This window comes from Schistocerca americana, chromosome 3 (assembly GCF_021461395.2).
Source record: "Schistocerca americana isolate TAMUIC-IGC-003095 chromosome 3, iqSchAmer2.1, whole genome shotgun sequence".
In the NCBI taxonomy this organism is placed as follows: Eukaryota; Metazoa; Arthropoda; class Insecta; order Orthoptera; family Acrididae; genus Schistocerca; species Schistocerca americana.
Window position 1 is genome coordinate 725638068 of NC_060121.1, and position 22984 is coordinate 725661051.

The 22984-nt window shown below is 40.6% G+C and overlaps 1 protein-coding gene across 2 annotated transcripts in view; it reads left to right on the top strand.

The window, feature by feature from the left end:
* Nucleotides 1-22984, top strand: part of LOC124606752 (structural maintenance of chromosomes protein 1A) — a 151256-nt gene that overhangs the window by 43901 nt on the left and 84371 nt on the right. The window contains exons 7-9 of one of the 2 annotated variants that reach the window (XM_047138798.1): nt 3136-3387; nt 5262-5479; nt 12886-13099. In XM_047138798.1, coding sequence (XP_046994754.1) covers nt 3136-3387; nt 5262-5479; nt 12886-13099 — 684 coding nt within the window. The remainder of the gene's footprint in view (nt 1-3135; nt 3388-5261; nt 5480-12885; nt 13100-22984) is intronic. The other variant, XM_047138799.1, reaches the window with a different exon arrangement.

Below are 22984 nucleotides of genomic sequence, written 5' to 3' on the forward strand. Positions count from 1 at the left end.
TCCGAAAGCAGGGTCATCAGTGAGGTACAACACATAGCACTGAAAATGCATTAATTGCGAACACTGCAGTACAGCCAGAACAAAACTGAACTGACTACTGTGTGGAGAGGGCTGCTATTTATACAGACTTTGAATATTCCAGAATATGCAGACATTACAAACATAAGAAATTTTGAGGACATTCCAGAAATGATGATTAATAAATAATTGCTTGTGGTCTGGTTTGAACTGTTGACTTGCAGCCTGCCATTCAGCAATGCTACCCACTGCACCACACTGCTTGGTGTACAGCTTGTGCCAATAATATTGAAGACAGATCTCTTGCAGTTTTATTTGTCAGTTAAGATCACTCAAGCATTCAGTGAAGCAATAATTATCTATTCTACTATATAAAGATAAGTCGTTGTTCAGTTTTGTTAACAATAATCTCAAAGAATTCGTGATTTATTTACTTCAAATTTTTATACATTACTCAGATAAATGTTCAGTCAGAAATAGGCTACATATGTTTTAAAAATACAGGGTGAAGAAAAATTTGTGCACTCGGACTTTGCATCGTAATTCCTCACATACTTGCAATACAAAAACATCTCACACAAAATTTCATCCTGCGCATATTTCGGGCAGTAAAGGTTGGCAGTCTGGCAACACTGTGATCACGTGTACAGTAACAACCCCTGTCAGGTGGTAGTGATCCAGTTGGTGCTGTGGATAGCGTTTTGGGTTAGCACACAGGAAGCTGAGGGTTCGATTCTGGATTGAGGCTTATTTGTTTTTATTTGCTAGAAGTAGTCTGCTAGGTATGCTATCTAGTCTAGTGTCTTAATCTTCATACAGATGACTACAGGGAGTCTCCTACAAAACAGTAGTTACGTACTACGAACACAGAAATGGAAGTACAATCGTTTTCGTTGGTCAGCTTTTAAAGAAACTTTTAGTGTGTCATGGATATGAACTGTTTTGCACCACTGCATCTACTACGATCCAACTTGTTTTGTGTGTACCCTCCCTCAGTGGTCCCATGGATTAATACCAACTGTTATTCTTGCCACATTCAGGCCCATTACACTAAGTTAGGGTCTTACATCACCAGTTGGGCTAGCAACATGCTTTGCAAATGATTTTGATGGAACCATTGGGGGAGGGTACACAGAAAATAGATTTGGAATCTAGTAGATGCAGTGCCGCAAAACAATTCGCATCCATAATGTGCCAAAGGTGTCTTTAAAAGCTGACTAGTAAAAACGATTGTACTTCCATTTCTGTATACATGGTACATAACTGCAAATGTTGTGTAGAAGACCCCCTGTAATCACTGTATGACAATTAAGACGCTAGCTACCATACCATGCGGACTAGTTTTAGTAAATAAAAACAAATAATTCTCAACCCAGAATGAAACCCTCACCCTCTTGCATGCTAACTGAAAACACTATCCACACATACTGTATAAAGGGAAAACATTGTCAGCAAAAATCTTGAAAAGTTCTTGAGTGATGTACTTTAATTTTTTATGTGATACTCTAATAACCATTTGCATGGACATAGGATACATTTCTTTTTTAATGTAGGCACTATATTTTTTAATATAGGTGCTGTATAAATTGATTAAAAAATCCGTACTACTATACAAAGACAATTCATTGTTTACTGTTGTTACCAAAAATCTCTAAAAGTTCTTGACTGATTTACTTCAGATTTTTACATGAGAGACTAATAAATGTTTGGATGAATATGGGCTATGTATTTGTAAATGTATGTGTTAACGGATTAACTTATTATTTTTGTAGGATATGCTAATGAATATTCAGACAGACATAGGGTACATATTTTTCAGGTGTGTGTGTGTGTGTGTGTGTGTGTGTGTGTGTGTGTGTAAAAAGAGGAAATGTTAGCAAAAGTCTTGAAAAGTTCCTGATTGATGTACTTCAGATTTTTAGGTGATACTCTTAATAAACATTCATATAGACATAGGATACATATACAATATGGAAAAGTTGTCAGCAAAAATCGTGAAATTTCTTGACCTACTTATTTTAGGTTTTTTCATGATAGTCTAATAAACATTCAGAGAGCTGTATATTATTTTTAAACAACAGTGTACAAGTTTTCTGTGAAAACAAAAATGCTGTGCTATTAGACATATTATTTCTCCCATATATATTCCTTCTCTTTATATAGAATTGCAAACAGAAATTGTATACACAACTATGTACATGTTTGTTTTCTTCTTCGCATTCTGTTTTAATGGAAAACAGGAAAGTTATACTTATAGCATATTGGCACTTATGATTAGAATACTACTACAGAATCTGAATCATGCCAGTCTTGCAATTTAGCCGATTTGCAGATTAAAGGTATGTGAAATATACCATTGAAGCTACTATTCTCAAAGACCCAGTAGCAGGAGAGGCCTCTCATATCCCATATAGAGATGCTCCCAACAAGTTTAGGCATTCATTTTAAGTGACTTCAATTTTCAGTCAAGGTGTCTTCGGCAATAGCAATAAACAATGCTTAAGGTCAGAGAGAGTGGGAAGAGGAAATGTACGGAGAGAGAGGAGGGGATGGACATAAAAAGGGGGAAGGTGAAGAGGAACTTAAATGGGGGAAAAGGGGGTGAAGAGAGCTAGTGGGGCAGGAAGAGATGAACAGGGGGGGGGGGGGGGGACGTTAGGACATTTACGTGACTCTTATTCATAATTAACAATTGTGAAGCTTTGCCAGGTTCAGTATGAGGATATCTACATCTCATAAATACTACTGTAACCCTATTCAGGTTTACATTTTTGGTATATTGATTAAATGAAATTTAGTTGACTTTTGTTATTAAATATATTTTACAGAAAGTTCTGAGCAGTGAATGAGCATCCGAAACATGACCTTAGTAATTTAAAGTGTCTCTGTGATGGAGTGTGATTGTACTTGGATTAAAAAAAACACACACATAGAAATCTATGTGTAATGAACTTTTGGTTTTAACTCTCTTTAATTAAAGAACCATCTGTGAGAAATAACTGCTTTTTCTTGTTACTGTAAGTGCAGTATTCATTGTAGTTTTTCATTGTTTCATCATGTTATTTTGACCGTTGGCTATAATATTGTAAGTATATATATTTTTCCTCTGTACTGTAGGAAGTTGAGATCAACAAGAAGAGGCCGACTTTCATAAAGGCTAAAGAACGTGTTGCTCATATTCAAAAGAAACTTGAGTCAGCACGCAAATCTCTGGCTCAGGCGAAAAAAGCAGATGCAGCACATGAACAAGATATTCGTGAACTTGAGGATGAGCTTGCAGAGGTTGAAGCAAGAAAACGCGAGTATGAAGACATGGTTGCTGGAGAAAGTCAATCACAGGGAAGAGATGTACATCTTGAAGATGCACAGGTAGGCTTACCTCACCTGATGTGATATATGGATGGAGGGGGTAAAGATTGTGTATATAAATGTGGTATTTTGGGCATTTTAAACTTGTATTCCCTATTCACCACATAACTTGGCTCACATGCTCACATGTCTTTACTTCATGTGACATTTAAGAAACAAGTATTCTTCATCATGGAGGAGATGTAAGATCTGTAAAATAGTGAAATTGTTTCTTGTGCTGAAGAAAGAGAAAAGCAGTAAATAACTTGAATTCAGGTTAATTATCTCAATGAATGGTCGAGTACAGTAACATGATATCTGTATAATACCCAGTTTAAACTGTAATAGATAATGTTTTTGTACCTCATATTAGCCAGTCTTTACTTTGGACAAACAGTAAAAGAAATTAAGGTGAAATTTTGAAAGGGATGTGAAGTTTAGAGAGAAAAAATAAATCTTCAAGGTCTGCCGGTGATGTAATTCTTTCAGAGACAGTAAAGATTTTGGAAGTGCAGCTAAACTGAATTGATAGTATCTTGAAAAGAGGTTACAAGATGAACAACAACAACAGTAAAACAAAGGTAAATAGATTATAGTTGAATTGATTCAGGCAACATGCTGAGGGAATTAGATTAGGAAGTGAGACACCAAAAGTAGTAGATGACATTTGCTATTTGAGTAGCAGGATAACTGAAATGGTTGAAGTAGAGAGAATACAAAATACTTGACTGGTGCTAGCAAGTAAAGTGTTTCTGATAAATATTTTAACATGTACTACAAATATTAGTGTTTGTAGGTATTTTCTGTAAGTACTCGCCCGGCGTATAGCCTTGTATGGAAGTGAAACCTGGATGATAAACAGAACATACAAGAAGCTTTTGAAATGTTGGTCCTACAGAAGAATGATGAAGATTGGATGTAGAGGCCAGGTAACTAATGAGGAAGCACTGAACAGAATAGAAATTTATTGTCTCCTAAGTTTATTGTCTCACAACATGAAATTCCACATCACAACTAAAGGAATGGATCAGTTGTAGGATACTTCGAGGCATCAAGAAACAGTTAATTTGGTAATGTTGGGTAGTGGGTGGGATGAAGGAGAGGGAGTTAAAATTGTGGGAGGTGAAAAAGGCTTCACTACATTAAACAGGTTTAAATGGGTCTTGGACCGAAGTAGAGAAGAACATCACAATGAAGAATGCAAGAGAATGTGTGTGAAATTAGGAGGTACTTAAGTGTATTTTATTAGTTTGAAATTAACATCCAATATTACTATTTTTATTGTTGTACTTGGTCAGTGTGTTCAGCCTTCACCTGATTGAGGTTATGGCATGTTACTTGATGTTCTGTGGAATAATAAGAATTGAGATATCTACATGATACTTTTGGATGAAGAGCGCATATTACTTTTATGGCACTGTAAAACAACTTCCTTTCTAAAAACTTCAAGTTATCCCAGATTATTATGTAATAAATACACATCAAATTGAAATAGACATAAGTATTGCTCCCTCTGCATTTAGGACTTACAAAATACACAAAGGATATATTTTAATGAAGAAACCTGGTTAATAATCTCCTGTATCTTTTCTTTGAATATGAGATTCTCATTTGTATGTCTACCCAAAAATTAAAAAAAAAAAACTCTCCTACTTAATTACTAACCTTTTGCTACATTTATGATTAATGTTGTAGTCATTGATTCACAGAAATGAATGTAGCGATTTATTGTTATGATTCTCTGTGCCTATGTACTAAAAATAGATATTTGCATTTCTTTTCTGTTATTTAGCCATGTTTGTTCTCAAGGTTTTACATTGTAATAATGATCTGGCAGATAATTTAATAAATAATGTAGGCGTGGAGCCTGAGATCTTTTATTATTTGATGTTGAGCAGGTGCAAGAGTACCACAGGCTGAAGGAGGAGGCTGGCAAGAGGTCAGCCATGTATTTACAGCAGCTCGACTCAGTCAATAGAGAACAAAAGTCAGATCAGGATCGTCTCGATAATGAATATCGTAAGAAGGCAGAAATCGAAAATCGTTTACGTCAGAAGGGACACGAGAAAGATGAAGCACAGAAGCGCATTGAAAAGCTGGCAGAACATATAAAGTAGGTATCATAACTTCTTGCCTCTTTTAGTGACGTGGGCAAGTGCTTTATATTTTAATTCTGAAATTTAAATTGCATGAAACAGAGATTGATCACAGTGGATAGATATCAGAGTACAATTCAAAAACTTTTGTAGTTCGTTCCTAGGTTTGTGCTAGGACTTTACTATCAGTTAACACTACTTTCTGCTATGCCTATACAATCTGTGTCATAATTAATAGCAAAAACTGACACTTCTGAAAATTTGCAGTAATGGATGCAATAACATTCAAGTAAACATGGGTCCGGAAACAAGCACTTATTGAAGAAACTCTTCCTTGTGTCAGCATTGCATTTTACTGCAGTATTGCATTTGTCTCTGCAGTGAGTTTATAGTTCTTTCAAACAACTGTTGGATCGTCTAGTAGATCTTTTAAGATTGTATGATTCATTTGCTCTAGTTTTACGCCCTTACCAATGGATGTGCTGAACACATCACTTTTTAGATGACACCTGACAATAAAATTCAGAGGAATGAGGTCAGATGATCTTGCAGACAAAGTTACAGACCTTACTGGTGTGTAAGATGTCATCTTATATCAGCAGCAAAATTTGCTGGTGCTGCATCATACACGTAGCAACCTGGGCTCGTTTAAGGCCTAAGCTACATAAGCCGCTGCTTGGGACCCAGGACCACCCAAGTCCAAGATTTATATACAGTATGTATCACAGTTAGTAGTGAAAGCTGACATGAGTGAAAGTGTATGAGGGAAAAGGGCAATGGGAAGAGGGAGGGGGGGGGGGGGGGGCTATATGATACGGTGCTTGTGTGGAAAAATGTTATTGAATCAGCCCTGTTAGCACTTTCCCCAATCATGGCCCTTGGGTGAAATTTTATGAAATTTTAGTGTAATTAGATGGGGCATTTACATTTCAAAAGTATTTGTTCTAACTAGGATCATAGCTTGCTGGTACGCTCTACCAGTCTGTCACCATCACCACAAAGCTCTGACTGCCAACTGTTACCATCAGCTACTGATTGAAATGTCTGTGGTGTTAAAAATGCAGCATTTTTTGATCTAGTGGATTGGAGTTTGAAAACTTCATATTTTCTTAAGCTTATGTAGCAAAGGAAGTTATCCGCTTCAGCAAGTCTGGTAAGAAATATTACCCACAAGAGCACCAAGAAGTAGTGGATGGTTTTCCCCACTGTTAAACAAAAACGTGCTTTTTTTTTTTTGTTTCAGTTGTGACACTGTCAACATGTCCAACTAATATCGTTTTTTGTTTCCTAATAATTAAAAGTGAAGTGAAGTGCATAGTCATTGTACTGTGAAAGCTATGAATTTATAAGAGTCTCCAAGAGAAGGTGTGACTTGTACATTCAAATGGCTTTGACAGATCTCAAAAGATTGTAGTAGGTAAAATTTTGTAACTCATTTATGCTCAGTTAATTAAATTATAGATGGCTAATTCAGTGGAGCAACCCGTCTAGAATCCCAGCTACAACACTGAATCCCATATTTGCAGATACAGTTCTTCTAAACATTTTGGGAAGGAAGTTAGTAGTAGAACAAGTTTTATGAGGATATATTTTGTATGTCTGAATGGAAATACACGTTGTGAATGTGAAGGATTACATAAATGGTAAAATACAGTAGTTTTATCAAAACAGCACACTTTTAATATTTTGCATGAAATGTTATCAACACTTGGAGTAGTTTTACTTTTAAGAAAATTCATTATTTTCCTGGTAGTTGCTAGAGTGAAGTCAAATTGACTGTATGATTTTAAGTGAATGGTTGTGGTGCTTATTCTCCCATGTACTGCATTGATGTATAATGTAAGTTTTTCATCTTGGGTTTCACTGTTACATTAAGGAAATAATTGTTTGACATTTGTTACATGTTTGTTGTCATGCACCATTAGGTAATTATTTTTAATAACTAGATCATCTTAACAGACATCTACATCACCCTTCTCATTCTAATCCTTATTGATCTCTTTTTGATCTCATAATATTCATTTTCCACATAAAAGGCATGACTTGGGATTTTTATAACTCTTATCTATGAAGACTGGTACCTTGTATAGTATAAAAGTAATTGCACGTCTATGCCTCTGTTGATCATTTCATATAGTTCTCTCTTAATGCAGTATGAATCTATAATGCCCTATTTTTATCAAAGATTTCCAGGATAACCTCTTAATCTTATATTACACATTTTCTAGCGAGAAATCATAGAGAATATATGATTAACAATGACATCAGTTTTTCAGTAACATCACTGTTATGGTATATTAATAATTTTTACTTATGGACCGTCTGACAGCAACTGAATAAAACACAATTTTAGTGCCATACGCGACAAAAATGTAAATGAAATAGCTAACATATGTACATATTCCAGGCCACTGATGATGCCTTGCAGAAAATAAAGGCGAAACGCGTATGGCACTAAAATTGTGTTTTATTCAGTTGCTGTCAGACGGTCCATAAGTAAAAATTATTAATATACCGTAATATTACACGCAACTGAGGAAGACAGGACTATAAAAGTTGAAGATGACAATATATCACTGTCTTCATCTGCTTGCTCATACCCTCTTGTATGCTCCACCCCTGCTTGGTCCCACCCTGCCTCCCTTGGCCGTTTGTCCACTGTGCGCCTGACCCTCCGTCAGTCTCTCACCCCCTGCTCACCCAAACCCCACCAGGTCTCCCACCCCCTGCTCACCCAAACACCAACCGATCTCCCACCCCCTGTCTACCCCAATCCTGCTCGGTCTCTTGTCCCAACTGACACCACTTGACACTCACAGCCCCCCCCCCCCCCCATCTGCACCGACCCCACTCGGTCTCTCGCCCCTTCTGCACCGACCCCACTCGGTCTCTCGCCCCCCCCCCCCTCCCCCGTCTGAATAATTCCGCCCTGTCTCTCACCTCCCCTGTCTGCATGACCCCACTGGTTCTCTCGCTTCCACACTTGGTCTCTCGCTCACCTCGCATTCGGCAGGACGACGGTTCAATCCCGTCTCCAGCCATCCTGATTTAGGTTTTCCGTGATTTCCCTAAATCGCTTCAGGCAAATGCCAGGATGGTTCCTTTGAAAGGGCACGGCCGATTTCCTTCCCCATCCTTCCCTCACCCGAGCTTGCGCTCCGTCTCTAATGACCTCGTTGTCGACGGGACGTTAAACACTAATATCCTCCTCCTCCTCTCGCTCACCCCCACCACCCAACTCACTCACTCCCAGCCCCCTCAGCCTGACCCCCACCCCCCACAGTGGTCTTACCTTCCCCCAATCACTTTGGCTCCCACCATTGGTGTGCCCCCTCCCCATCACGCGCCTCACACCCCTCCCCACACCACATGTCCCTCCCCGTACCACGCACCTCTCTGTTATTTGCTCCCCTCCCCTCCCCGTGCAACCTTTAACATTCTGGACTCCCTTCTAGACATCCAGATTTAGTTTTCCAAGATTCACTTGATTGCTCCAGGCATATGCAGGGATGGCTGGATGAAAAAGTGGATAGCTAATTTCATTCCCCAGCTTTCTGCAATCTGAGCTTATGCTCTGGTTGAAAGGACTTGACTTAAAACTCCAAACCTTTCTTCAGTTGTGCCCCCCCCCCCCCTCCCCACCCCATCCAACAGGCAGGGCTACCATAACTGCCCGCCCCCATCTGGCGAACACCCTGTCCCCCCCGTCAAATACCCCCATCTCGCGATCCTCCCTCCCATTTGGCAATCTCGCCCTCTGCTGAATACACCCCCCCCCTTCCCCTCGTTCTGACTAATCTCCACATGTCTGTTGAATCCCACAATTCTGTCTGGCCAACTGCCCTCTGGTTGGTCTCCTGCTTTAAGCCACTGACCCAACTCTGTTGCCACTTGGTCACCAGCTGCCCCTCACCCACATGTTGGGCACCGCCTCTGCCATCACTTGGTTGCCTTTGCCCGCGGTCTTCCACCCCCACACATGGCCGCCTGATGTATCCCCCTCTACATGTAACCCCCGCTGTCTCCCCCAAACCCTCACCCTGCATGGGCGCCCCCTCGTATGTTTTGCCCAGCATCTCCCCCAACCCCCCCACATGCTTGCCCATTGCCCAACGGCTCCACCTCCCCTCATACGTGGTCGCCTGTCGCCTTATGTCTTCCATCAGCACCCCTCATAGTCGCCCTGCGCCCCTCCCCTGCAAATGGCCACCTACATCACCATCCTCCTGCCTCGCAGTCGCCTTCCATCTTCCAATTTGCAGTCATCTTCCCTGTCCCAACCACTCCCACTGTCGCTCTCTACCCCCCCCCCCCCCCCCACCCTTCTGCCTTTGCAAATCGTTTCCCTCAAACCCTGTTGCACTCCATCTGCCCCCCCCCCCCCCCTCTGCAGTAGCCCGTCTGCCTCCAACCCTTCGACACTCCATCACCCTCCCTCCACTGCAGCCCCACGTCTCCACCCTCCTGTCATCTTCCTTCCTTGGTTGCTCAATCTCTCTCCCCTTCTCCTCAGTCGCTCCCCCTCCGCCTCCCCTCCCAACCCATTGTGATTGCCTTCTGTTTCACCCCAGCCATGGAACCCTGTGTGGCCATGTGGCCACCCCCGCCCCCTCTCTGTGTGGTCGCACACAGTCTTCCCGCCCCCACATGGGCACATGCCATTCCCCACTTCACCCGTATGGTCACATTCTGCTCCCTGCGCGGTCTCACATCGTTCCCTACCACACCCCCTCCCATGTGGCGCACTCTGGCCCTCTGTCGCCATCTCCCTCCCCCCCAACCCATGCTTGAATACTATCCTCCTGCCCACCATGCAGTTGTCTGCCAGCCCCTCACCGATTTCTCCTATCCTCTTTGAAATGGTGTCACCTAACGCCCTCCCTCATTGCCATCACCCAACACCCTTCTCCCCACTGTCGCCCAGAGCACCCCCTCCCTGGGTTGCCCAACACCCTCCCCTCTCCCCTGGGTCATTCAACACCCTCCCCTCCCCTTCCCAATAGGTCGCCCAGCACCCGCACCCCCATCGGGTCGCCCAGCACATCCTCCCCCCCTCCCTCCCACCACGTCTCCCAGCACACTGTCCCGTCCCCTCACCCCCCACCGGGTTGCCCAACACCCTCCCTGCCACTGGGTCGCCTGCAACACCCCTTCCCCACCCATTTTGGTTGCTCTCTCTGCACCTTCATGTCCTCTCCTCCCCTTCCCAACTTCCTCCTCCTCTTCTTCTTCTTCTTCTCCTCCTCCTCCTCCTCCTCCTCCTCCTCCTCACCTTCCCATCTCCTTCTTCCTCTCACCTTTCTGTGTCTCCTACCTTTCTCCCTCTTCTGAGTCCCATCTTCAGTTTGTGTGAATAAAGTCTCTCTACAATAATGTATTTGGATGGTAATTGTCAGCTGTGCTCTTGCATATGTAACATGTAAATGTCAAAATACTGGAAGACGGAGACATTGAAAGACTTGAATGTTGTCTGTTGTGGTTTGAGGAGGAACCGTAGTCAGGAAGTGTGTGCTGCCAAAAGTGATCATGAAATTTGTTTTGATCTTCAGAATATATCTGCAGTTAATACACTTACTATTCTGAAAGTCAATACAAGTTATCTCAGCTTTCATAATGGAGTATTTTGGAGGATATTGCTGAGGAAATGATTAAAGCTCAGGTAGAACATTACTGCTCTATTACCCAAGTTCCAAATTGAAAATAGAAGAGACTGACTGTTGCTTGCTGTTGAGGATGAGGGAATGGTCAATCTTGAGAAGCCACCTGACTCCAGATGTTATTCCAGTACTTAGAAAGAAAGTGGATGTGTGGAGAAAATCTCAGACTTTTGTGTAACATGCTTGGAATCAATCAAGTGGTCATGGCAAAAGTCAGTTATATTCAGCAGAACACTGTAAACGATCAGAAGTATAATCTGGAATTAACATTTTGTCAGTTGAATGAAAGGATTGTCATTTTAAAATGATTTACCTTATTCTAGATACATTTTAATTGGTGGGTGATACTTTCATATATATGATTAGCACAGCATTGAAATGATCCATAATGTGACTTCTAGTTCAGGTTCTTATCGACAAAAACACCAAAGAATTTAGAATAGTATTTCATTTATTGCTTGTAATGGCCATGTGCAGCACAGAATTCAGTGACATTCCAATTGCAGAGAACCAGTTGTTAATTTTGAAGGAAATAAGATTTACATTTTCAGATGTTGATGTTACTCCACTAGACTTTATTTACGGTATCAGCGAAGAAAACTAGGTATTATTCTTGGATGTGTGATTAAAGATTAGTTATTTGTGTATAACAAGAACAAGAGCGGACACCTTGTTAATTATTGTGATACACCTGTACTGATTAATCACCATTCTGTGATGCTTTTCTGTTGTGTCTACTTGCTAGGTTTTCTAATGCAACACTCTGCATCCTTTTAGTTCAACAAAAAGTTACCTACAAAATCTCAAATACCATTAATATTTGAGCTTCTCTAGTAGAATTGTATGAACTGCACAATCAAATGCTTTTGACAACTGACAAGCCACAGAAAATGCCAGTTGACCGTATTTTGTCATTTGAGTTTTATATAGTCTGATTTGTGAATTGCAAAATAACACGTTCTGTGGAGAGGCCCTTTTGAAACTACATTAAAAGGAATAATTTTCCCAAGTTGTGGGACCATTGAGAATATATAGCTAACTATTGAATGAATTAAAGTACTTCTGAACATATATCACAAACCAATTTTCTTAAATATAAAATTAATTTCTACTGGCTGGTTATAAAATGAACTAAATTTTCAGTTATCAGTTGCTGCTTCATAATATCCTCCAATAATTCATTTTCAAATCTGCCAAAAATGTATTGCTCATTATGTTAATGCCATCTTGTCTTTTAATATGGCAGGACTAGTGGACAGGCACCCCCCACCCGACACCCATTTCCACCCCCACCCCCCCACCCCACCCCACCCTCTCTCTCTCTCTCTCTCTCTCTCTCTCTCTCTCTCTCTCTCTCTCTCACACACACACAAAAACTGTGACCAGGTAAGCCTGCCTGCCCCTGTAGGAAGCGATAAGCTCCAGGTCTGTCTAAAGTGCACATTTCTATAGGCATTGGCAACAGTTTTTGTCAATGTGGTGACAGGGTACTTCCTAGTGATGATTTCATGGATTAACACAAACTTAGCTATCGTGATTCGACCTTGGAAAGCCCAGCAACATTCTTTCTGTGAATGAGAAATGAATTCACATGTGTGAGTGTGTTCTTTGTATTGATACTTGGCTTAAGACAAATTATGACATGTGTAATTTACTATGAGAGACTTACATAATCATTAGTAAATAATGATTACGGTATTATTTTTAAGTATGTTTAATGAAACTATTCTCATTATGATGATAATATTTCTTATTGTTTCGAAAAGAACGAGTGAATCAGCATTAGAAGATCAGCGCCGTCTGCGTGAGGATCTACAGTCTGACGTTGGCACTTCAAAGGAGCGTGTGCAAGAACTACAGAAGGAGCTAGAAAGTGTAGTGGAACAACTCGGAGATGCTCGTGTGGACAAACACGAGGATTCGCGTCGTAAGAAAAAGCAGGAAATTGTTGAGAATTTCAAACGACTATATCCAGGAGTTGTAAGTTCCAATATTTTCTGCTTTAAGTTGTAGAGGCAGTTTAATGCTATTTGTTTTCCCAGATAAGTTAAGTGACATCTCATTTTTCAGAATAAATGAAAGGTTGCTAAGTTCCTTTTTTTCTTATAACACTATTACAATGTTAATGTGAACACTCCAGATGTAAGCCAGAATGGAAACAATTCATGTAACAGATACATGGTGAGTTATTTAAAAGTATTAATTAGTAAGAACATCAAGATTCAATATACCATTGAGTACCAAATGAAAATACTGAAATATGAATTAAATTTTGTTGTTTTGTGTGCCTTCTTATAGTCATTGAAGTAGCGTGTGCAGACTATCTGTATGTTCTGTTACAAAACTGGAATGTTGTCACCTCTTCTAACATTTTTCAGACGACAAGAGACAGTGTGGTATTGGGTTGCAAGGTACACATGTCTCTCAATTCAGTTTACTTGCACGTTGTGTGTAGCCGATCCTCTGCTCTGGGTAATCAGCTACGTCGATCTCCCAATAGCTTCTTCTCCGAAGAATATAGCTCGTTAAAGGAATTTATTAAAATACTCCTCTATCCTTGAAATAATTTTGGTACTTGTAAAATACTTTTCAGTCCAATCACTATATATTTTCAACTTTCACAGACAATAACTTCTGCAAGCTAACTTATTCCTTAAACATTAGACTCATTTACGCATATTCAAATAGCATACATGTGTCTTGCTTTGTTCATAGCCAAGACTTGAAGTAATACAAATAGGCAATGCACAGTAGGGCTTATTTGTTTCTCCCACTCAGCTCTAAATTTCGGGTGTTCGAAACGGTGGAAGGCCGAGTGGTTCCAGAATTTACTCCGAAATCCTCAAAGCATTACATATCCCCCCCCTTAAATCGAGCACATGGTATTTTATACAATCATTATATAAATTTATATCACAGACAATTCTAGCAATTACACTCCATTATAGATCTTTATACTCATTTAGAATAAACTCTAGCTAATCTTTCATATATTCTACTCTCACTCAATTTTGACATCAACCCCGAGTATTCCATCGTGATCTGGTAAGTTTTTATAATATTCAGAATTCATTAGGACTCTGTCTCAATTTCCAATAGCAAACTCCAGGTGTTCCTGACACTTGAGTACTTTATTCTAATTCTTTGCACTGCTTCTTTAGTATGCAATGGTCTTATTATTTATAAACTTTTAGTCCAGAGGAACTCAAGGCAAAATAAAAGTGTTCCTATTGACACTCGTAAAACATAATAATGATAGTGAAGTATAGAATTCAAACTTACCAGAATAATTTCTACAAAATTTTGTGGCTTTTGTCACAATACTGCCCTTTCCCCCTCTATAAACAGTATCTATACCTCACATACGGGTTGATCCTATATTCCTATGGTACAGGTCAATTCCCTTCTTGGTGCCCCTGTCCGTACAGTATAGGTCAGCCTTTCTTAGGTCTGCCTATCTGCCCTTTTCATCCAATACACACTGGGTGCACCCCCCCCCCCCCCCCAATCCTTCTTGAGTAAGCCTTATGGTTCATTGCCCTAGTATACGCCTTTCTGTACACTATAATTAAATATTACCTGGTAAAATGAAAGTCTACTTCACACTCACTTTTTCATACTTCTCTTTTATACCCTAGAGCCCTCCATTACTCATCCATTCTACTTTTCCAGTTTCTACTTCATGCCTACATACATTATTCAATATATAAGATGCTTACTTAGGTTATAAGAGTACCACTATCCTACAACTCATCAGAATATTTGTTAGACTGGTCTCTCTGGCTTACGTTCTCTTTCCTTATTCACGCTTCCTACTTAGGTATACTCGATGTAAAATTGTCAGAGTTTCTATATCCTTATGTACCTATGCGATATAGAATCGTCATTGTTCTTATATGTATATTTCCTATATATACATATTAATAAATATCTACATGATAGTTTTTCCAAGTAACTAGGTGATTTAGAACTGTCACAATAATCAACCATAAGTGCATATTTCTCTATCCCTCTACAACACTTGATGGTTCTCACATCCTTTTAATTTGTACTTCCATTGTTTGTGTCTTCGTGTTGTTGTGTGTGTATGTGGAAGTGTGTGTGTGTAGCTTGATTCTTCAGCCTACTTATACGAAATAAGTTGAAGGTTATTGGAAACCACAGAAAATAAGGAGAACTTCAGCAATATAAGTGTATGCATATGGAAAGAGGGAAAGATAGACCAGTACTCAGATGAGAAGTAAGAAAGGAAAAAAGTAGAAATGGTTGCTAAGATCAAAGAAGAGAAAGAAGATAGCCCCAAAGACAGGAAAACCTTCCCATGCCCCTTCCCCAGGATCCCTACTTCTCTGGTACTTGAGTGAGAAGCAAGAGGAGGTATGATGTTAAACGTCTCCTACAGAACGAACATTCTCACCTTCACCTTTGAAGTCCCCGAAGAAAAATCTCAGCAACCCCTATGGAATGTCAAATCAGTCACACTTGTCTGCGAGGGTTGTCTGAAAGGTGTGGTGTGTGTGTAGTCTTAGTCATGCTTGTACTTACACTACCCCTTCCAAAACCAGTACTAACCCTCCCATCCACTTCACGTCTCATAAAAGGTATAAAATGTTCTATAAAAATAGAAAATTATACACTACGATAACATAAGTTGTTTAGTCATTCAGTTTATACATACTTTATCAAAAAACAAAGATGATGTGACTTACCAAACGAAAGCGCTGGCAGGTCGAAAGACACACAAACAAACACAAACATACACACAAAATTCAAGCTTTCGCAACAAACTGTTGCCTCATCAGGAAAGAGGGAAGGAGAGGGAAAGGCAAAAGGATGTGGGTTTTAAGGGAGAGGGTAAGGAGTCATTCCAATCCCGGGAGCGGAAAGACTTACCTTAGGGGGAAAAAAGGACGGGTATACACTCGCGCACACACACACATATCCATCCACACATATACAGACACAAGCAGACATATTTAAAGACCAATGTGACAGAACTAACATCAGATTTTAGTACTGAGCAGAGTACAATTGTGTCTGAACAAACAGTGCACAGAACACTCCTAATGGTGGGCCACCACAGCCAAAGAACCACGCATATGTCAATGTTAACACCATGTTACGGCAACTAAAACTGAAGTGGGCAGGCAACCATCAGCACTGGACGTTGGCGCAGTTGCAGAGCATTGCTTGGTCTGATGAATCGCAATACATGCTTCATGATGCCGTTGGGCGGGCACGAATCCATTATCTCCCTGGGGAACAGCTCCTTGACACTTGTGAAGTGGAATGGAGATCAGCCCCATTATGCTCTACAAAACATTCATGTGGGCATCTGTGGGCCCAGTGGAGCTTATGCAAGGCACCATATCAGCCAAGGAGTATCATACACTGGTTGCAGACCGCATACACCCCTTCATGATCATCATGTTTCCCGATAGCAGTAGCATTTTTCAGCAAGATAATGCACCATGTCACAAGGCCAGGAGTGTGATGGAGTGACTTGAGGAACACAGTAGTGCATTCCAATTAATGTGTTGGCTCCCTAACTCACCAGATCTGAACCCGATCGAACACATCTGGAATGTGATTGAACGTGGCAACAGAGCTCATCATCCCCCTCCCTGAAATTCACAGGAATTAGGTGACGTGTGTGTGTGTGTGTGTGTGTGTGTGTGTGTGTGTGTGTGTGTGTGTGTGTGTGTGTGTTCGCGCCTAGTTTCTACATCTACATCTACATTTATACTCCGCAAGCCACCCAACGGTGTGTGGCGGAGGGCACTTTACGTGCCACTGTCATTACCTCCCTTTCCTGTTCCAGTCGCGTATGGTTCGGGGGAAGAACGACTGTCTGAAAGCCTCCGTGCGCGCTCTAATCTCTCTAATTTTACATTCGTGATCTCCTCGGGAGGTATAAGTAGGGGGAAGCAATATATTCGATACCTCATCCAGAAACGCACCCTCTCGAAACCTGGACAGCAAGCTACACCGCGATGCAGAGCGCATCTCTTGCAGAGTCTGCCACTTGAGTTTATTAAACATCTCCGTAACACTATCACGGTTACCAAATAACCCTGTGACGAAACGCACCGCTCTTCTTTGGATCTTCTCTATCTCCTCCGTCAGACCGATCTGGTACGGATCCCACACTGATGAGCAATACTCAAGTATAGGTCGAACGAGTGTTTTGTAAGCCACCTCCTTTGTTGATGGACTACATTTTCTGAGCACTCTCCCAATGAATCTCAACCTGGTACCCGCCTTACCAACAATTAATTTTATATGATCATTCCACTTCAAATCGTTCTGCACGCATACTCCCAGATATTTTACAGAAGTAACTGCTACCAGTGTTTGTTCCGCTATCATATAATCATACAATAAAGGATCCTTCTTTCTATGTATTCGCAATACATTGCATTTGTCACATTACATTTATCACTCAGCTCAGTGAATCTGATACCTTGTGTGTCTGCAGTAGCATTTGTGATATCTAGTGTAGACATCAGCTCATCACCTTGATCTGTAATTGCTCTCTAACTTAGTATTTTCAGCTTTCAACTCTTCCATCTTCTAGGTCAGTATAGTAATCTCTCTTTTTTTTTTTTTTTTTTTTTTTTATGCGGCTCACTGAAGTCGCTTGCATGACTGATAGCGACACAATGATGACAAGAAACCAGATCGCCATACTTGGTGAAATAGTTGGCTGTAAGTTGACGAGTGCCCAACATTGCTGCTACCAGCTGCTGTGGTGTAGCTATGGAACTGATGAAACAATCATAGTCCTTAATCTCAGCCACTGGTTTACCGGAAAGTAGAATTAATTCCTCTTCCACATAACTGTTGCTGGTTTATTTATTTATTTATCTACCTACCTATGTATCATTCTGAATTGCTACACTTGGAAATAAATCTTCTTCATAGCAAAAAGGAAACTTGCTTCTTACCATATAGCGGGAATACTGAGTCGCATATAAGCACAATAAAAAGACTGTCACAAATACAGCTTTCGGCCTATAAGACCTTCATCAAAATTAGTTGACACACACACACACACACACACACACACACACACACACACACACACACGACTGCAGTCTCTGGCAACTGAGGCCACACTCCAAGCAGCAGCACCAGTGCATGATGGGAGTGGAGACTGGGTGGTGGTAAGCAGGAGGCTGGGGTGGGGAGGGGGAGGGATAGTGGGTTAGGGGTGGTGGACACTGACGTGCTGTTGGCAGTGCGCAGGGACAGGGTGAAAATAGGGTAGGGCAGCTGCATGCTGTTGGGAGGTTAGATGGGGGGGGGGGGGGGGATAGCGGAAAAGGAGAGAAGTAAAAAGACTGGGCGCAATGGAGGAATGAGGTCTTTGTAGTGCTGGAATGGTAACAGAGAAGGGGCTGGATGGGAAAGGACAATGACTAATGAAGGTTGAGGCCAGGAATGTTACGGGAACATAGGATATATTGCAGGGAAAATTCTGACCTGCACAATTCAGAAAGGCTGGTGTTGGTGGGAAGAATCCATATGGCACAGGCTGTGAAGCAGTCATTGAAATGAAGGATGTCATGTTTGGCAGCATGTACAGCAACAAGGTGGTCCACTTGTTTCTTGGCCACAGACAGCTTGTTGATCGTCATGCCCACATAGAATGCAGCACAGTTTTGCAGCTTAGCTTGTAGATCACATGACTGGTTTCACAGGTAGCACTGCGTTTGATGGGATAGGTGACGTTTGTGACTGGACTGAAGTATGCAGTGGCGGAAGGATGCATAGGGCAGGTCTTGCATCTAGATCTATTACAGGGGTATGAGCCATGAGGTAAGGGGTTGGGAGCCGGGGTTGTTTAGAGATGGACGAGTATATTGTGTAGGTTCAGTGGACGGTGGAATACCACTGTGGGATGGATGGGAAGGATAGTGGGCAGAACATTTTTCATTTTAGGGCACGACAAGAGGTAGTCAAAACCCTGGCGGATAACATAATTCTGTGTCTCCAGTCCTGGGTTTTACTAAGTTAAGAGAGGAGTGCTCCTCTGTGGCCAGACTGTGGGACTTTGTGAGGTGGTGGGAGACTGGAAAGATAAGGTATGGGATATTTGGTTTGTTCAAGGTTTGGAGGATAATTATATTCCATCCTGGATTTTCTGTTGTTTGATTTAATCTTCTTCATGGACTATGTAGACGCCACTCATCTTGACTTCTATTCTGCTGCAGTTGCACCTGTGGTGGAAACTTACAATCTTCAAGTAATTTCATATTTAGTAGAAAGGAATACTACATCAGTTAGTAACAGGAAACATTGCTTGTTCATTCAGTTTGACGTTAGCCAACAGACTCAGACAGTACATGAGCAAATGAACAGTTCTGTTGACTGATGTTATCAGCATTATCATGCTGCAACTGGTGATTATACTGCAAACATTGCCCCACATTGAAGGTGCATGATGTCCATCTTTATCATGTCACATGCAAAAAACAAATGACAAAAACCTCTCAACAGTGTTAGAGGTTTATACGTAGAGTTACATGTCACTTCTACTGGAGTGATGTGTTACATCGCAAGCCATTAAAGTAAGAGTTAATAAGACATAAACGATGTGTTACATCACTAAGGAAGTATACAATACCAAATCAATATCTCTTAGTGTTAAATTTAACTACACTACAGTAATTCACCCAAAAGCAATTTTTGCAATAGAATGTTTAATTCTAAACAAAAAGGTGACAATGGAAGTTCTGGAAACACAGAAAGAAAAGTACAAAGCTAAATTTTGGAACCACTTAAAGAGCAAACACAACACAGAAGATGTCATAATAGTGACCTTTATTCACATATTGAAAAAGATTACAGACACAACTAGGAGCAGGACACATACAAGGAATGAATTGTATCCACTGACAAAAAGGCTGTTCACTTATTCAGGTAAATTAAAATTGGATCACTCATAGTGCAAAGAAATTAGAAAAAAGCATAGACAAACTCTGAATTAGTCCAAGATATTAAGGAATAACTGCCATTCAGAAAGAAATTGCAAGATTCCAAAACTAAGCAAGTGGTGCAGTGGTTAGTACACTGGACTCGCCTTTGGAAGGACTATGGTTCAAAACTGCTTCCGACCATCCTGATTTAGGTTTTCTGTAATTTCCCTAAATCACTTCAGGCAAACGCTGGGATGGTTCCTTTGAAAGGGCACTGCCAACTTCCTTCTCTAATCTGATGGGACCGATGACCTCACTGTTTGTTCCCCTTCCCACAAATCAACCAACCAACCAATATTCCCAAGGTTTTCATGGAAAACCCAAGAACAAAGCTGGAGTCACTTGGACAGGAGAAATAAGAAAGAAATTTCAATAAATATTGAGTGAAATGTGGAAGAAAAGAAACGAGACAAAGTGGAAATTAAAGTTGTCCATAGTGGTTCATATGTAGAAGCAGAAAAAGAAGAAGAATGAGCTGTGCTTAGTATGTTAGTGGATGGTAGTTAGTTGAAAGAACTAGGAGAACCAACATAAAAATCGAGAAAAGCAAAAAAAATTAAACAGTCAACTGAAGGAGCAATTTTGGAGAAAGATGAGAAAAAAAGTTACATGGAAAAGGGATTATGCAGGAGATAGAAGTTGATGGGAAGTTGACTGGGGAACTGAAAAGAAAATATTAGTATTGTATATTAATAACGCATGGATGTTGACACTCTCACATCTGTGACCTACAGCCAATCTGTAACAAAGCAGATGGATTCTTCTACATAAGACATCTGCATAAGAGACTGAAGAATAATATAAGGGTGCAGCAATATATTTAGACATTGGGTTTTCCACTGAACAGAAGCTGCACAATAAACATCATTGGCTGATAGAAAGCATAATGGTCAACCCGCCATAGCATTGACTGTGCCTTACATTTGATGTGCCAATAGATGCCAATAGATGAATAATCACTGACAGGCTTTGATTACTGATTACACAGAGTTTTGTTGACGGTTATAATGAATCGATTGATCAGAATGCGGAAGTAAAGATAGCCAGCAACTTGATGTATGATTCAAAATAACGAGAAAATTTTATATCAAGTATCTTGGGTCACGAATAGTTGGATTATTTGTTTGAATGTGATTTTATAAGCAGATTTTGGAGGGTATCATAGGTACCACAGCACCAGACAAGGAAAAATATGGCATGTAAGATCTGCGACAGTAGTGATGAAGTTATTTAGAAGCATGTCTCAACCTGTTGGATATTGTGGAGCAGGTGTCAACTTCGAGTCCAATGCAGTACTTCAGCTCTTCGGGGGAGGAGGGTACTTAAAGCACATCTTCATTGAATTAACCCAACAAAAACTCTATACTAAGGAGCAACACAAGTGGTGGTTGGAGGGGCAACTGTAGGAGGTAAGTCCTCCACCTTCTCTGCACGCTTCCCCCACAGTGGCCTAGCTTGTATGTGTCAATCACCACAAGCTGGCAGCCTTTGGCCCTCTCGTTTTGAGCTGAATCCAGCAAACTGTGCCATCAGACAGTGCTATGTGGCATATGTATGTACAAATTGTTTAAAGGTACCCACCGAAAAATGATACAATAACCTAAATGGACAAGTAGCATGTTGCAATAAAATATTTACAGCCAAAAGCTGACTGTGACATATTTTAAACAGTTTGTTATGCAGAGGCTGAATCTTAGATGTAGAAGGGCCAGTGAAGTAAATTGAAAGAGTATAATGATTTCTGCTCAGATGAATGTAGGGTAATATCAACAGCAGCATAAAATGACATAGTTGGAGAAGGATTCATTATGAACAGGTAACACAGTGCGTAAAGGCAGATGACAATGATCATGGGGAAGGAATAGTAGGCAGAATTATGGGAGTATATGGCCTTTGCAGTAGAGCCAAGACACAGGAAGATTCCAACTGTATTACATCATGGTAGATAGATTCTGAAATCAGATGGTGGACATATACTCAAATCACAGTTTATTAATGATGAAGAGTAAACTGAAGATCAAGAGAATCATTCAGAGTGATCAATCTCAGAAGAAGTGGAAGTATTGAGGAATGATGAGATGCATTTGAAGTTCTCTAAGGCTGCAGATACTGTGATAATGAATACCACAGCAAGCAGTTCAGTTGAAGAGGAATGAATTTCTTTAAAAAATGGAAATTGCTGTATGTGGATAGAAAAGTATTAGTTCAAGGAACGTAACTGCGAAGAAACTTTGGCTAACAGAAGAAAAACTTCAGTCTATCAACTAAAGAGGGAGATACAAAAATGTTCAGGGGAAGGCAGGAATACAGTAGTATACCTCACATAGGATGACGTAAATAGGAAATTCAGGGAAGCCAGTGTTGAATGACTACAGGGAAAATGTGAAGAAATCTAAAAGGAAATGGTCATTGGAAGATCGGTGATGCACCTTATAGAAAAATCAAAACAACTTTTGCTATAATAAAAAGCAAAGGAGTCAGCATTAAGAGTGTGAAAGGAATTCCACTGATAAAGGCAGAGGAGAGAGCAGATGGATGGAAAGAGTATATTGAAGATCTTGAAAAGTGGGGCAAACTGTCCAGTGACATGACATAAGAAGAAGTGGGCATATGTTTGAAAGAGAGGATCCAGCAAAATTTAACAGAACTTTGGAAGACTTAACGACCAAAAAAGGAAGAGGCAAGAGATAACATTCCTTCAGAATTTCTAAAATCATTGGAGAAAGTGGAAACCAAACAACTGTTCAAACTGATGTGTAGAAATATGAGACTGCAGCTAAATCATCAGACCTTCGGACAAATATCATCCACACAATCCTGAAGATAGAAAGGGTGGGTAAGTGTGAGAACTATCACACAGTAGGCTTAACTGTTCATGCACACA